This window comes from Cervus elaphus, chromosome 23 (genome assembly GCF_910594005.1).
Source record: "Cervus elaphus chromosome 23, mCerEla1.1, whole genome shotgun sequence".
Taxonomy (NCBI): Eukaryota; Metazoa; Chordata; class Mammalia; order Artiodactyla; family Cervidae; genus Cervus; species Cervus elaphus.
In genome coordinates this window covers 28,281,822-28,299,060 of record NC_057837.1, presented here as the reverse complement: position 1 = coordinate 28,299,060, position 17,239 = coordinate 28,281,822, and the positions used below count along the sequence as shown (strand labels likewise).

Genomic DNA, 17,239 nt, shown 5'->3' with positions numbered 1-17,239 from the left:
AGTAGTGTGGAGTCTCCATGGATCTTCAAAGACCTTAGTTGTTCTACTTGCAGAACCAAAGTTGTGTGGAAACAACTTTTTTGGGTAGAAAGCAAAAGCTTGCCTATAGATGTGCTGTGAATGAGGTGAATATGTGTTAACAAGTGTATTTTGGATAGGCTAGCAGATTGAGATCTTGCTAATGTACTCAAAATGTTGGTCAAGAAAATCATTGTCTTCGGAAGATGCTCTGGCAGCAGCAGGAGCCAAGTGTGATGACCAGGTCACTCTTCTTTCCGTGTCCAGCTGGTTAGAATGTAATTCAGAAAGTACTGCTGCCTTCCAGGAACTGAACGCCTCACCTGCACTTCCGTTCACGTCTGTTAACTGAACTGTAGTATCATCACTATTCTGTGGTCACTTAGCAGGTGTCTGGGCTTCCCTGGTGGCTCAGCTGGTAAAGAATTCACCTGCAATGCGGGAGACCTGGGTTCAATCCCTGGGTTGAGAAGATCCCCTGGAGAAGGGAACAGCTACTCACTCTAGTATTCTGGCTTGGAGAATTCCATGGACAGTATAGTCCATGGTATTGCAAAGAGTTGGACACGACTGAGCGACTTTCATTTTCACTTTCTTTCACTTAATGGGTGTCTGTGGTGCATAACCAGGGCCCATGCGTGTGGCTTTCCCAGTGTCCTTTTCATCCTGACTATGTAGTTGGCTCTCAGACAGGAGAGTCTGATTGTCACACTCTAGCCCTGGACTGAAATGCCCCTCTTGGGCCTTGACCTTCTGGATCTGAGACACACCTGTCCAACCTCCATGTCTATAGCTTGTCCTCAGATTGCAGTGTCTTGTTGGAAGAGAAAAAAATGTCCCTTCCTTCCTTACATCCTACAACAGAGCTCTGGCTGGGAGCTCCTCCTCACTGGGATCACATGAGCCCATCAGTGGACTGGCTGTCCTCTCCTTTGACTTTCTAAGTCTATCCCTCATTATTTCAACTTTATGCCCCAAGACTGATGATGAATTTTTTGATCCTCTCACCTGCAGCCCCATCTGGAGAGGATTGAAATGATGGTCCAGTAGGACTTGTGGCTTGATCACACAGAGCAGTGGTCTGCAGGGCAGCAGAATTGGGGACTAAAATTGTCCACTTGTTACCAAGTCGGAGCTTGTACTGTTCGCTGCATGACAGTCTAATAAATCGAGAGATGAGTTGTTGGAGCAACAAACAGCCTTTATTCAGAAAGCCAGCAGATCAAAGAGACGGTGGACTCATGTCCAAAAGAACCAGCTTGCTTTAATTAGAATTCAGGCTTCTTTTATACTGAAGGAGATGGGGTGTGGTTGGTTGTTGCCAACTTTCTGGTGTTGGAATCCTTTGGTCTTGCAGCTGTCACCATAGTTCTGGTCACAGTGGTCCTATAAACCTTCAACAAGATAAATGTTCTCTGTTTTGCAACTTTTTATCTCTAAATGAATAGAAAAGTTTTACCTTTAAAGGTCAGAGCCTTGAGAATGGGGTGTCCTATATATTTCAGACTGTAGGCAGCATTCGTTCAAGCAATAGAATACAAAGGTTAAAGAAAAAGAAACAGAGCCAACATGGAGTGAGATTTCTTCTTCCCTGTGACACACGGGGCCACGTCAGCTCTCTGTTGTCCCCAGCCCTTAGTGCTCCACAACAGCATTACTTCTCTTCCTGCGTTACCAGAGAAAACCCAGTTTCCTTTTGCTGGAGGCAGAGAGACCCAGACAGCAGCATCACTGCCACCACAATTTGCTTTCCAAAGATCCTCCAGTGAACCACTGACTACACTCATGACCTCATCAAATGCACACTTGCAGCTGGTCAAGCTTTGAAGAATGCTAGGCTGTTTCAGTTCTTATTACAATGCATTGCCACGTGAATTTGTTTCTAATAAAGACACACGTTTAATCATTTTCATCTGGGTTTTATCAGTTCCGACTGTATTCAGCAGCCAAGAACCTCAAGGACACGCCTGTGTGTGTCCTTCTGTACCTCGGAGACTCATAGTAAAGACAGAGGTGAAATAATTTGCCAGAAGTCATGGAGCAAAGTCAGGACAAGGTCATTCTCCCTAAATCAGGCTTCTGCTGTCTAGCACCTGGTATCTTCTTTCTTTCCATTAGTTTCTTGATTTTAATATGATGTCACTATAAATCAGACAGAAGGAAAAATTATAATAAAAAGGACAATATACCTTTCAATTTTTCTTAAAGGTTCTGGGCAGAGGCTCCTTATGCACTTTTACTATATTATAATATTACAATAGCTTATTATATCTGGTATTTCCATGGCACAGGTTAGATGTGGGTAGCAGATAGATGAGTATTTTTTTAACAACTTTTTGAAAAGTTAATAATTCATTTATTTCTAGCTGTGCTGGGTCTTTGTTGCTGTGTGTGGGCTTTCTCTGGTTGCAGGGAACAGGGACTCTAGTTGCAGAGTTGCAGTGTATGGGGTTCTTATTGCGGTGGCTTCTCTTGTGGCCAACGGGCTTAGTTGCCTCGTGGTATGTGATCTTCCCGGACCACGGATTGAACCCATGTCCCTGCATTGGCAGGTGAATTCTTAACCACTGGACCACCAAGGAAGTCCCAACAATGAATATTTTAAATAACTTTTAATTTGTTTAATATCCTTTCTGTTAATTTATTTACTGTGGGGTTGACTTTCTTGAGGCCGCTGTGGATGTGCTGTGTTTATTCGTCTCCTGAGTATGACAGCTTCGTGATTCTGGAGATTCTGGAATCCTGTGACTTTCTGGTACTTAGGGGAGTCCCTGGTCTTCATTTGTCTGCAGAGGAAACTGAAGGGATGTGACACGTTGAGGTGACCCAAAGAGCAGATGCTCCAACAATGAGTTACCCTGGGAACTCATCGTCATGAATCTGGAATTTCCTTCTGAGCCACAGAGGGGCCTGGGTCAGAGGGCAGACTGTGAGGTGCTGCTCTCATGCTTCCGGCATCCTCAGGATGCCCCATTCTTTATTGAATTTGTTACAATATTGCTTCTGATTTATGTTTTGGTTTTTTGGCCCTGTGGCATGTGGGATCTTAGATCCCCAACCAGACATCGAATCTACACCCCTTGCATTGGAAGGTGAAGCATTAACCACTGGACTGCCAAGGAAGTTCTGATGATAACGTTTTAAAGGATAAGATTTCTATACATCTGTGTCTCTTTTTCTGTCCTGCATATAAATTAAATAAATAAATAAATAAAAATAAAATTAAAAAAAAAAGATAAGATTTCAGGTTGTTTGGAGGAGTATTGATAGTTTTCCTAAGTATGCTTTGGAAATGTTAATTCTTTGTTTCATGCAATTCCAATGAGTCTTTAATATTTCTTATTTTATTGCTCCATAAATTATTATCTCTAGAATGAATATGAATTGCAACGTGGTAACTTACTAGGCACAGAACAAGTAGTCATGTGGTAACTGTGACCCTGGCTCTCCTCCCCCTCCCTACACTCTCCCCAGCCCCCAGTGTCTTAGTGGTAACGGTTCCAGTATAAATTAATCTCAGGAAATATCATGGTAACATGTGTTAATTTATTTTAATTTTTTAAAAGCATATGTTTTTCTGAGTTCAAGATCTGTTACCCTGCCGCCTTTGGCATAATATCATTAGTTTTCTATGAAAATATTATTAACAAGGGGACTAGGGCTATTTCTTTGTAGTGTGTATAGCATAGTAGATCCATTACTTGAAAAGTGACAGGAATAGGGCAGAGCAGACATCCAAGAAATGACTCAGAGAGGGAGAGGGGGCTGTTAGATAGAGGAAAGGGTGATAATGAGAAGAATATTGAATCTGGGTTTACTTTGTTTTGAATTTGAAGAGAAAATATTCCTAACGAAGCATGTTTTCACATGATGAACTCGGTACCCGGTACCTCTTCATGTAAAGCTCTTCAAAATCACCCTTTGGGGGAGTTTGTCATCGCTGGTTAGGTAGTTGTTTTTCAGTAACACCCTGCAGAGGGGACCCCTCTGTCATATTGGGACAGACCCCCTCTGCCATCAGGAATATGTCAGGCTCTGGTGGATGGAGGCCCTCAAATACAGATACTTCTAATCCCCCATTTCACATTCTGCATTCCCTGGACCCCTCCTGGACACAGTCAGGTTCCCTCCCGCAGGGAGAGAAGGTGGGAGACCTTCAGTCTTAAGAGTTCTAATGTCTGTGACCATTGTAATTCTCACTTGTACATTAATTAGTGTGCCTTGGTATGTTAAAATCATAGAAAATTGGTACAAATGAACTTATTTACAAAACAGAAATTGAGTCACAGATGTAGAAAACAAACACAGTTTCCAAGGGGCGGAGAGAGATAAATTGGGAGACTGGGATTCACATCTGCACACTATGGTATGTGAAACAGACAACTAATAAAGACCTACGCTATAGCACAGGGAACGCTGTTTGGTGCTCTGTGATAAGCTGTATGGGAACGGAGTCTGGAACAGTAGTTGTATGTATGGCTGATTTTCTTTGCTGTACATCAGAAATTAATACAACATTGTAAGTCAACAAAACTCTAATTAAAAATTAATTTTAATATCTCACAGGCAATCTAAAATGAATTTACTGAGAAGGAAGCCTCTCAAGCTTCATTTCCTATAGCTGACCTCAGGCAGAGTCCTTCATTTTTCCAGATAAAGTTTCTTTTTTGCATTTTTTAACTGAAAAAGAAAAAAAGATGTGCGGTCATGTTTGGGTGGAGGTGTAGGACCACCCATAACCCTGCTACCGCAGCACATAATTATTTTATTTTGGCCTCTTAATTCCCACAATTGTATTGGCTACCTTTATAGTACACATTTCATATTCTGCTGTGTTCACTTAAGCTTGTATCATACATGCATTTCCATGTTTGTGCATAGTTTTCGTGATTCACTGTATGTCTTAACAGCAAAGTTGGATAAATAGAGCGGACACCTTATTTCCAAAATCACACTATTCTGTGTATCCTTTGGCATCACAGTGCACTTGGCAGGCATCTGCTTGGTATAGAATTGTTCTGTAACAAGTCGATTCATGGCTGGAGAGGTAGCCAGCTGAAATCTGCAAGATGCCTTGTTCTCCGAAAGGATTTCCTTTGAGGGCAATGCCAGCCCTCCAGTTGTGCCCGAGCAGCTGAAAATGAGAACAAGGAAAGCAGTATTAGTTTGCAATTGTTAGTATTCAGAAGAAAATTTCACTGTGCCTGGGAAGCCAGACAAAGCTACAGATGTCCAGCCGCTCTCTACACACATCCAGGATGGCAAACCTTTTCTCAGCTGATGATGAAAGCAAGATGCTCCTATTTTCCATCCATGTGGAACAACAAACAGGTCTCCTTTTTGAGGAAAAAAAGAGCCACAGCTGTGCTGTCAAAAGAAAGCTGTGCTTTCAAAAACATGATGATTCAAAGTTGAGTTTCTGTTTAGACTCACTTCTCTGTGCAGATTTTTCTCAGGGGCAGTTTGCCTTCCAAAAGGGAAAGTGAAATCGCTCAGTCATGTCCAACTCTTTGCGGCCTCATGGACTGTAGCCCACCAGGCTCCTCCGTCCGTGGAATTTTCCAGGCAAGAATACTGGAGTGGGTTGCCATTTCCTTCTCCAGGGGATCTTCCTGACCCAGGGATTGAACCCGGGTCTCCCGCATTGCAGGCGAACGCTTTACCGTCTGAGCCACCAGGGAAGCAAATTTCCTATTAGAATAGGGAGTGTGCTTGTAAATCCCCCAAGATTTAGTAGTGAGATTTTGTTTAAGGGAAGAATGACGTTGAAAGATCCTTGGGTAGATCTTAACATCTGAATGTACAGCTACTTCTTTAAATGTCTGAGCATATAAGATGAGATGCAGGGAATGGAATTGTATGTTTCAGATGAAAATGAGACTCAGGCATGCGAGTCTGACCTTAGATATGGGTATGAACTCAGGGTCACGTCACACTTTGCAAGTTTGGAAATATTTTAGGAAAAATAATAAGGCTACCTTTTCTTTATGGCCGTGAATAGAACTTTATTTGATATAGTAATGTCTGTTGGATACTGATTTTCCTTGGTTTTTATACAACTTATTAGAATGTGAGTAAGTAACTCAAGTACATGTTTATACCCTTAACCGTTTACAGTATAAAGAAGTTCAGAACTTTGTGTTTTATATATGGAAAGGACAAACAGAATTTCTTAAAATTCCTTAAAATTGTCCTTAGCTTTGAAATTGCTGTATAATGCAAGGAACTCAACCTGGTGCTCTGTGACAGCCTAGAGGGACAGGATGGGATGGGGAGGGTGGGAGAGAGTTTCAAGAGAGAGGAGATATATGTATACGTATGACTGATTCACTTTTGTGTGGCAGAAACCAATACAACATTGTAAAGCAATTATCCGCCAATTAAAATAAATTTAAAAATTAAAAAATGTTGTCCCCACCCTTCAGAAAAGTTTCTCAAACCATTAATATTCATAAATGTTTTTAAAGGAATTCCAAAATAATATTCAAGATGGTTGTAGCACTCCCCTTCCTAGAGCTCCCTCTCTGTTGACCTTGAGTTCGTCCTAGTAAGAGCTGAATTGCTGAATATCTAAAATGTTATCCAAAATGCTTGTGCAGTTGCTGTCAGCTGCTCTATTGAAATGTGAACATTTTGGATGCTCTTTTTTGTTAAGAGAATCATTTATACATTTTGGTATGGCAGCATATATTTTAGCATAATTTAAAATTATAATAGCTTTCTTTGAACTTAGATTGGGCAATGATTGAAATGAAACTGATGGATTTTTTTTTTTCCAGCCAAGTTTTTTATTCACTTTGTAGTTTTCCTTTTTAAAAAAAATTGAGATATAGTTGGTTTATAAGATTATATTCAGGCATGCAGCATAATTTGATCTCTGTTGTATATGTTGTTAAGTGATCCCCAGAATAAGTCTAGTTAACATCTATATAAGTTACAAAATTTGTTTCTTGTGATGAGAACTTTTGATATCCGCTGTCTTCAAATATACAATATTGTATTGTTCATTATAGTCAGCAGACTGTACAGTACATACCCAAGTCTTATTTTAACTGGAAGCTTGTACTTTTGACCACCTTCACCCAGTTTTCACCCCCACCCCCATTCTCCTGTTTCTGGCAACCACCAACATGTTCTCAGTATCTAGGAGTTCATGGCTTTTTTGTTTCATTGGTTTATTTTAGATTCTACATATAAGTGAGATCATACAGTATTTTTTTCTGTCTGACTTACTTTACTTAGCATAATGCTCTACAAGTCCATCCACGTTGTCATAAATGGCTAGATTTCCTTTCTTATGACTGAATCATATTCTTATAAATAACTATGAGTGATAATATGACTTGATGGAAGCATGAATAATACTATGACTTGGTTGGCTTCTTTGAAGGAAGGAGAAAGAATTCTCTTGTGGGAATAGACAACAGCTCTGCACACGCCAGTGGTCAGGGAAGGAGCCGGGTTGGGCAAGGAGAGAAGAGGCTGCCTTCTCCGTGTTTCCTGGAGAAAGCACTCCTGAGAACGTACTGCGATGCCCATGAAGTGAGGCAAGGCCGGAATCAGTCCATGTTCATCCTTCCTTTGGGTCTGCATGACATGGCTGATAGCTGGGGAAAGAGAAGGTGGCTTCAGTGGGGGCTACAGTCATATGCAAAGCCAAAGACTGGGAGGAGTCTTGAAGTCTTCGGGTCCAGGCAGCTGTGTTGGGGTGGCTCATACTCACTTGTGAGCATAGTTGTTATCTTTTCAGGAATTCTGTGCTTCAGTTGTAAAACATAGCCATTATTAACACTAAATTATATAAACTTACAGTTAAATAAATTATGTTAGAACAAAGTTAATACATACTATAATAACTAAATAAATCAATTTAACACATCCTAATTATTTTACTGGCCTTTGCTAGTATCTCCATTCTTGAAGTGGTATGTATTAGGTTTTTCTTGTTTTGTTTCTACTTACTTTATTACTGCTTTATTGTTGTTGTTCTTACCACTGAGATTCTTTACCACTGAGCCACCTGGAAAGCCCCACTGGTTTATTATAAAAGGATGAAACCCAGGAACAGCCCGACAGAAGAAACGCATAGGGAAGTTATGGGGGAGAGGCACGGAGCTTCCCTGCCCTCTCGCAGCATCATTCTACCTGGAGGTGCTGTGTTTTGTCTCTGTCTGTTAGAAATACTCTGCGTGTTGTCCTGACAGTTGCTTGAAATCAGACGTGGTGAAGCTTCTTGGAGCAGCAAGAGTCTTTTGGTTAGAGTGGTGGCTGTCTTAATATCTCCCAGAAAGCAGTGGTCTTCAGAGGATTTCCTTTGAGGATGATGCCAGGGCTCCAGCAAATGCTACAAATTTGGAAGCATTCTGAAAGCTTTTTCCTTCCAGAAAGCTGGTTGTTAAACATTTACCATTGCTCCCAGTGGGCCCACGTACTTGTTTTAATACCTGAGATGGGGGTGCAGAGATGAACAGAGGCTTGTTCAAAGTCCTGCAGCCAATAACCAGCAGGGTTAAGACTTGACTTGGTCTCCTGCTGCCTGCCAAGGTGCTCCTTCTATTGTACAGATATGTTATTGGTGAAGGGCACAAGGTGAGCGGTCAGGTTCAGCTGTGAGCTTTTATCTCCAAGGTTCCTGTAACACAAGGGACAGTTCTGTAGAGACTAGAGTCATACATGATGAGAGGGGATGATTAACAGAGAAATCAAGTTCAGTTGCCAGTGGGGTGGTCTTTTGCTCCCTGTGATCAAATAGGGGAACGAGTTGGGAGGTGGCAGAGACCAGATACTGAACTGTGACCCTAATGCACAGTGATAAACTTATTGAAGAGTGACTCAAGAATGAAGAACTATTACCACCTGATATTATGTTATATATGCATTTGCTAGTTTATTTTACATCTCCCCCATAAGAATGTAACCTCCGTGAGGACAGGGACCTAGTCTTGTGTGCCACTATGCACCAGCTCCCAAAATAGTACCTGGCACATAGAAAATGTTCAATAAATATTTTTGAATGAATGAATGAACCAATCCTGCCATTTCTTGGCCTTATAGTCTTGAACTCCCAGGGGAGGTTTTGCCCAGAGGAATGTGCCTGCTGGCATCCAGCATGGGGACCCTCTAACCTTGTGAAAGGCCACTAGACTCTTGGTGACCATCATTTGTCTTTCTTCTTAGATGACGGAGGGCCGTCGATGTCAAGTACATCTTCTTGATGACCGGAAGCTGGAACTCCTAGTTCAGGTAAACGACTCTTGGCCAACTTTCTAAGTTTTTTCTGCAACTGATGCAGTTCAGATATTGATTCAGCTGAAGGGTGGGTGAGAAAATAAATCATTTAAAAATCTCTATTAAAATCTCTGAGAGAAGATTGGGGCACACCATGGTGTTTGTGTGTATATGTGTGTATGTGTGTGTGTGTGCACGCACACATGCTTGCACGCTATTTTTGTTCATTCTGCTTCTTTGTACAGGACCCTTAAGGCATTCAAGGCCAGATATAGATCAAACCTATTGTTACAAATCTCTAGAAAAGGAAATTCCACAACTGCCATTAGCTAATCTTTCTGAATGGAAGGAGTTAGCTATAGTATAACCTAGAGAACTCTTGCTACAAGACTGATTTTGTCATCTTCCTTGCTTGAGTTACAGAAAATAGTTCATTATTTTCAAGTTAAACCTTCATAGGTGTGACGAAAGGATAGCAATCTCCTGGCTCTGTCTTCTCTCTAAAGGCTGAGTAACCCCAACTCCCTCCCAGAGGTCATCATTGCCATCACTGTTGATCACCTATATGTTAGTTGACACATAGGAAATCATTTATCCCCAAACAAAGAACTTATCCATGGCAGAGAAGTCAGAGCAGGCATTAGAACCCAGGCATTAGATTTAGTCCATTAGAAATGGACCCTGGTTTTGTTCAGCTTCAAAAAATATGTATCATTGTTTTACTCAGAGCCCTAAAGAATGGTGAAGTTTCCAAACTTGATTTAAAGAACTTAATTCCAAATCTCTTGTTCACCTCCAACTTTTCTAACCATATTTGCTTAATATTCTCCAGTGTCTATCATATTCTTAGGGCAGTGCTCCTTAACCTCCATCATATCTGCCCTGGAGATGCTGCAGTTCATCAATGGGTTGAAACAATGCCCATATGCTCATTCACGAGGGAAAACTATGCTCCCGTGGGGAGATTTACATAGAGGCACTCAGATCTCATTGTGCTGCCTGGATTTGAAAATGTTCAAACTGCTAACTTAAAGAGTGACTACTTTTAATAAGATTTCAGTTTTAAAGGTGTTACAAAGGCAGTGTAGGAAGGAGAGAAACTGTGCGAAGAAGCTCAAAACCGCAATTAACAGTTCAACTCCTGTTCTCATTTTGGTAGATTTCTTTCCAGCACTTTTCATATTTGTATTTCTTACATAGTTGCAATCATGTGTGACTAATTCTCTGTGTTTTCTTTTTTCACTTAATGTTGTCTTTCATTAGCCTTTTCCAAGTTACTGAAAATTGTCATCTTTGTGAATAGCTTCATAAATTCCAAAAATGGATATTCCATTAGTATTGAGTCACTTACTTATTTAGGTCCATTGAAGGTTTCTTTACAGTTTTTCCACTATTACATTTTTACTATTACTACTAAATGCTGTGATTAATTTATCTACCCTTGTACTGTTCTCCCGGGTTTAGGATTATGTCCTTGTTAGACTAGATTCGGAGGACCACAGGCTTATTAAGAGTTGAAACTTTGGCTTGGATTGGAGGGTGGGGCAGTGGATGAGACTATAAAGTGAGCAAGATCTCTTCAGTTAGCAGCATCACAAACTAATAAAGCACTTGGAGCTTTAAATGGTTAAGAGTCAACTTGAGATGCTGAGAGGTGAGTGGTCTGGTGTGTTTTAGATGCTTTTTAATATCAACTCTTAAAGGCTTAGAAAGCAGCTACCCTCTTAAACAGGAAATGACACCTCAATGGCAGTGAAATGACAATCGGTTGGCTGATTTGCTCTGGGGAGGTATGGTTGGGGGCATCTGAAGTAGTCTCAAGTCACTGAAAAGAGATGCAATTACTGATGTGCAGCAGTTTTGGAAAGGGCATTTTCAACCGTTTACCATCAAGAAAATGTTGAATTGGACCAAGTAAGAGAAGTTCATACTCTTCCCATCCCTTTTCAGAACATGCTTCAAATGTTATTCCTTCTTCCTGGAACACTCCTTCCCATGCCCTCACCTCTGTCCCTGGATAGTTTCTGTTAAGCTTTCAGTTCCCAAATTCGAAGACACTTTTCCCTCTGAGACTTTCCTTGTCCCCCCAGGTCAGGGTCTTACTGTTACCCAATCAGACTTGGGTCTGCTCACCCATACACAGTAAGGCTGGTTGCTGAAACAAGATTGTGGTGAAGGGAAGTGCAGCATTTATTGCAGGTACTAAGGGCTTCCCTTGTGGCTCAGCTGGTAAAGAATCCACCTGCAATGCAAGAGACCTGGCTTCAATCCCTGGGTTGGGAAGATCCCCTGGAGAAGGGAAAGGCTACCCACTCCAGCATTCTGTCCTGGAGAATTCCATAGACTGTATCGTCTATAGGGTCGCAAAAAGCCGGGCACGACTGAGCAACTTCGACTCACCAAGATAGGAGTCCAGGCAGCTAATGATTGAAAGGCCTGAACACCCCAAGGGCTTCCAGGGAATGGCTTTTAAACACATGATGAGGTTGTGATCAACGTGTGGACTTTCTTCAGATTGGTTTGTAGTGGGGTAATTGGAAGTCAGCATCATCAGCTTTCTGGTTCCAGCCAAGCTGGGGTCTTTGTGTTTGTGGTCAGCACAGAGTTAACTTCTTCCACCTGGTGAGGGGGTGGGTTAGTATCTACAGAGCAACTCAAAGGCTATGGCTCAGAATATTATCTATGGTCTAGGTCCTTCACATTGTTTAATGGCTGAGCTATTATTATTTTGTCTTGCTTATTTCCTTTGTTTCTGTATTTTCTCACTTCTGTGATTAAATTTATTTTCTGGAACTTGGAGAAGGCTAAAGTTCTTCTATAAATAAGAGGCAGGCAGAGGACATGGTGGGGGGAGGGTGTCTGTCCTGGGAAGACCCCCCGCTGACAGTCCTGCTCAGTGACATTAACTTTCACTCTTGCCCCTGAGGTTTCGCTCTTACTGTCACAACTCATCACAACTCACTGCCATGGCCTGTTTACTTGGCATTTCCCAGAGCCATCGACAGTGTGAGGGCTGGGTCTGTGTCATGATCACTGTGTAGCCCCAACACCCAGCCCAGGGCCTGGCACATAGGTCACTAAATAAATCCTTGTGAATGAAACCATGGGCAAATCCTAAGATACTCTGGAAGTATCTCCCTCAAGGACCATAGAACCAATTGCTTTCAGTTTAGCACCAAAAAAAAAAAAAAAAACGTGGAAGCAACCTAAATGTCCATCAACAAACAAATGGATAAAGATGTTGCACATATATACAAAGGAATGTTACTCAGCCATAAAAAAGAACAAAATGACACCATTTGCAGTGACATGGATGGAGACTGTCATACTGAGTAAAGTAAGTCAGAGAAAGACAAATATATGATACCACTTGTATGTGGAATCTAAAAAAAAATTTTTACCAATGAACTTATTTACAAAAATACAGTCACAGATGTGGAAAACAAACTTCTAGTTACTGAAGGGGGAAGGGATAAATTGGAAGGTTGGGATTGATGTATACAAACTGCTATATATAAAATGGATAGCTGATAAGGATCTACTGTGTAGCACAGGAAACTCCACTGAATGAATACTCCGTAATGATCTATATGGGGCTTCCTTAATGGCTTAGATGGTTAAAAAAAAAAACTCTGCCTGTAATGCGGGAGACCCAGGTTCAATCCCTGTGTTGGGAAGATCCCCTGGAGAAGGGAATGGAAAACCACTCCAACATTCTTCAGAGGAGAATTCCACGGACAGAGGAGTTTGGCGGGCTACAGTCGGGTCACAAAGAGTCAGACACAACTGAGCAGCTAACACTTTCACTTTCAGTGACCTATGAGGGAAGAGAATCTTAAACAGAATGGATATATGTATATGTATAACTGATTTCACTTTGCTTACAGCAGAAAGTAACATACATAACGGTATAAATCTATACCCCAATAAAATTAATTTTTAAAATATGAAGAAGAAGATGGTTGTTTTGAGATGTTAATCTGCTATCTTCTTGTTCAGCTGGCTTTCCGAATAAAGTTGTATTCCTTGCCTCAGGGGAAAAAAAAATGAAGAAGAAATGATTCTAAACTCTCATATATTATTACAGTATGAGTTGCAACAGAACTTGGAGAAACAAGGATGGACAAAAGCCAACTTAAATATATGACTTTTCTTTGTATCCTACAAGCTACTGTAGTCCAGGATTGTACTCTCTTGACAGAAGCTTTAGGGGATTCCCTATTCTCGAATTCATTGGGATCCAAGTTTTTAATAGCATATAATATTTTGACTCAGAACCCTTTTTTTTTTAACAGCTTCATAGACTGAGAACTTTGTAAGTTGTTTAGTCACCACTGTTATGCATATTAAATGCTAATGTTTTTGCCGTTGTTGAGAACAGTTCCAGAATATCTGTAATAAGCTGTGGACTGAGTAGTACCCTTCCTAATCTTTTGATCTGGTGGGGAAGGGTGGATGTTTCCTACACTGACCTCACAGGGGTTATAATATGGAGAGGCAAGTTTGGAGGAAATGGTCATCTCTCTCAAAGATGAAAACAGGTTTACACACAAGGATGAATGAATGAATGAAGGGCATTGATAACAGCAACAGACATGGGAGGTCCAGCTTTTCAGGCGCTAAAGATTAGGGTAAGAGACTCATCCAAGGCTAGACCACAGACCTTCAGAAGCAGCAGTTTCCAGCAGCAGAAGTGGTAGAACACTGGGCTAAGAATCAACATGTAACCAGAATTGCTTTTGTATCAGAAGGATGCTGGTAATCAGACAACTACAGAGATTATTTCCTGCACCTGTGCAGACCTGGCCACTGTAATGGAAGCCTTTCCCTTCTAAGGGTTACAGAGCAAATGGCCATAATCCCCACATTGAAGGCTTATTACAAAACCCTTTTGAGATTGCCAAGTGGAATCTGCGCTTCCAAGTTCCTGATGGTGTTGAGTAAATCCCACATTATGTGTACAGGGGAAAGAACAGAGGTCAAGAATTCACATACAGGGATATTAATATTCAGAAGGCTCATCCCTCAATCCACAGGCAGGTTCCTGACACCCACGACATGACCATGTAATGCCCTAAGTCACTGAACTGCACTTACGGACAGCTGGAACCATACTGTGACACAAAGATGTGATTTAGTAACAAGTCAACCCTTCAGCCTTGGTCATCATTGTGTGAACTTTGTCCAGCCACATCGTACTCCCATTCAACAGAGTCAGTGGCATTTTCTCCATTGCACCAAATTGTTTCAACCTTTTAGAAACGTACTTGAAAAACCCTGCATCAAAATACAAGAGGCCACCATCATGGACTTTTCTCAACCAACCTCTTGATACTTGTATAACCAGAAGTATGCCAGGAGGGTGCCATGCTTGTTTTGTATTAAACTGAACTTCTCGCATCTGGCCTTCCTATAGTTATTCCTTTAAAATTACTTTCTTCACTTTTTTCTGATCTGAATGTGTATTTAAGGGAACATTTTGGAAGCAAAGAAAGAGAAATGAGCTTTACTCTTAGTGAGAATCATTTCAATAAGACGGAGAGGAATTTCCTGACAGTGAGGGTCAGTGGGTGGAGGATTGGAAGCTGTTAATGGGAAGATTCCGGGCCCTTTCTCTTGGCTTTCTTAAAAATACAATAGATTTTTCACTAGACTGAAATGGCTGAGGTGTGGTCCTTCCTTATTAGAGTCTCTTGAGGCTTATGATACTGTGTGAGAGCTTGTCTTCCTGGAAGACAAGCCAATGAGAGAAAAACAGATATGTAGCTTCTACTTCCAGAGATGCCTTGTGCCAAGGTCTTTCCTGGTTCTTTGGATGAGTGGGTATTATGCTCATAGTAGAATTTCCTCCCTTTGATGAGAGAACACACCAGAGTCTTCTCCATCCCCTGCCACAGAGGGAGCTGCCCAGTGATGCGGGGCAAATCCTAAGATTACTGTCTGTCTCTTCTCTGACCCCATCTCTAAGTGGCCATTGGCAGCACATTTATAACTATTTACTTCCGTTAAAGTAGAGGAACAAAGTGTCCTGTGATTCTGAGAAATGGAGCAAACTTAAACAAGTCAGTGTGTTTTCAAGAGAATTAAAGATAGCAGCTGGACTATTCTTGTGTATTACATAGTGTCCCTAATCCTGATAAAACCAGTGCGACAGAAACATCAGGAGAGATTTAAAGCTACACTGTGGGGTACAGTTGGAGCCCTTGAAATGTGGCCAGTCCCAATTAAGATGGACTGTGACTGTAAATCATGCTCCAGATTCTGAAGACTTCATTTCTTTTAAATAAAATATCTAACTAATGATTTTTATATCAGTGATTCCATGTTGAAATAATATTAGGCTATGTGAAATGAAAGAGAATACATAATTAAAATTAATCTCAACTATTTCTTGTTCCTAGTTTCATGTGGCTAACTAAAAAACATGAAAATTTCCTGTTAGGCTCCCATGATATTTCTGTTGGACAGCTATCTCTGAAGGATAAAGAGTAGATCATTTAAGCAAGAGAAAAATTATAAACCTAATAGACTTGCTTAAGGTTATCCAAATTTCCTATTGAACGACCTCTGTAATAATGATGGCACTTTACAGAGTTTCTCTGGAGCATATCTTATTTAATCTTCACATTAACTATGTAAATAAAATGCTAATTCAGATGGAGAAACAGAAACTCAGACAGGTTGATTAACATGCTCAAGGGTCACAGAGTAGTGTACGCAGCTGGAACACTGCTCCTCTGACGTTTCAGCCTATTCTCTTTCATTGCACAAGTACGAAATATATGTGATCAATATCAGACTTAATGAGATGGTTCATGTAATATGTGGCTGCCATGTTGGCCCCAACACCAGCTTCATAAATGACTAGAATTAAAGACTTAAAACCTCCTCTCAGGGCTTCCCTGGTGATGCTCAGTGGTAAAGAATCTGCCTGCCATTGGCAGGAGACATAGTTTCGATCCCTGGTCCAGGAAGATTCCACATGCTATGGAGCAGCTAAGCCCATGTGCCACGATTAGTGAGCCTGTGCTCTCGGGCCTGGCATCTGCTGCAACTACTGAGCCCACGCACCACAGCTGTGGAAGCCCATGCACCCTAGAGCCTGTCCTCCACAAGAGAAACCACTGTGATGAGAAGCCTGTGTACCACAACTAGATAGTAGCCCCCACTTGCCTCAACTAAAGAAAAGCTCATGCAGCAACAAAGACCCAGCACAGCTACAGATAAATAAATAAAAGTTTAAAAAAACAAACCTCATCTCAGATCGAGAACTGAAGATGGGCTTCCTGGGGTCGTTCTGTTTCTTTGAACTCAGTTTCTAATCGATAAAGTCAAGAAACACAGATTTGACACATGATAAAGAGTTTCAACATCTTGTCTTAGCCTGAGGGTATCGGGTATGAGAGAAACTTAGCAGCAGATTCAATAATTCTTGGCTTCTCATCACTTTCCTCTGCCTGACAAAGATGCTAGTGATACAGGCTTAAAAATAAAGTAAGTTTATATAGCCTCTGAATAAAGCAGCATTGAAGGCAAAGTAATATTCTTACCTATAATAGGCTTAAAAAATGCAACCTGCACCTGACTTTTTCAGAAATCTGGAACTCTAATGGTGTTGCATGAAATAAATGAACAAGCCCTGAGTTTCCTCTGTGTGCACACACACATACATATTCACGCTCACCCCCATGCTTAGCTACTTCCATGGTTTATCATGTTTTTCTATAAAAATGCAAAGATTATTTTCTACCAAGGAAGCCAGGAATTTCCCCAAAATGCACTTTGCCAAGAAAAGAAATATACAGAGTTGATTCCATATCTTGTCAGCCGAGAAGGGTGGTCTATTTTGCTAGCTAGCCTGTCTACTGAAGCGAGAGCTGGCAGGGCCATCTGCTCCTGTCTGGACTGAAGTCACCAGGAGGTATGGTCTCAGCCAGGGGTGGGAAGCCCTGTGCAGAGCTGGGAGCAGACCAAGGGCCCTGGGTGTTCTGGA

At 41.2% G+C, this 17,239-nt stretch overlaps 1 protein-coding gene across 5 annotated transcripts in view; it reads left to right on the top strand.

Moving 5' to 3' along the window:
• FRMD4A (FERM domain containing 4A) overlaps positions 1 to 17,239 on the top strand; it is a 509,371-nt gene that overhangs the window by 280,298 nt on the left and 211,834 nt on the right. For all 5 annotated transcript variants that reach the window (XM_043884599.1, XM_043884598.1, XM_043884597.1 and 2 more), the window contains exon 2: positions 9,196 to 9,261. In XM_043884599.1, coding sequence (XP_043740534.1) covers positions 9,196 to 9,261 — 66 coding nt within the window. The remainder of the gene's footprint in view (positions 1 to 9,195; positions 9,262 to 17,239) is intronic.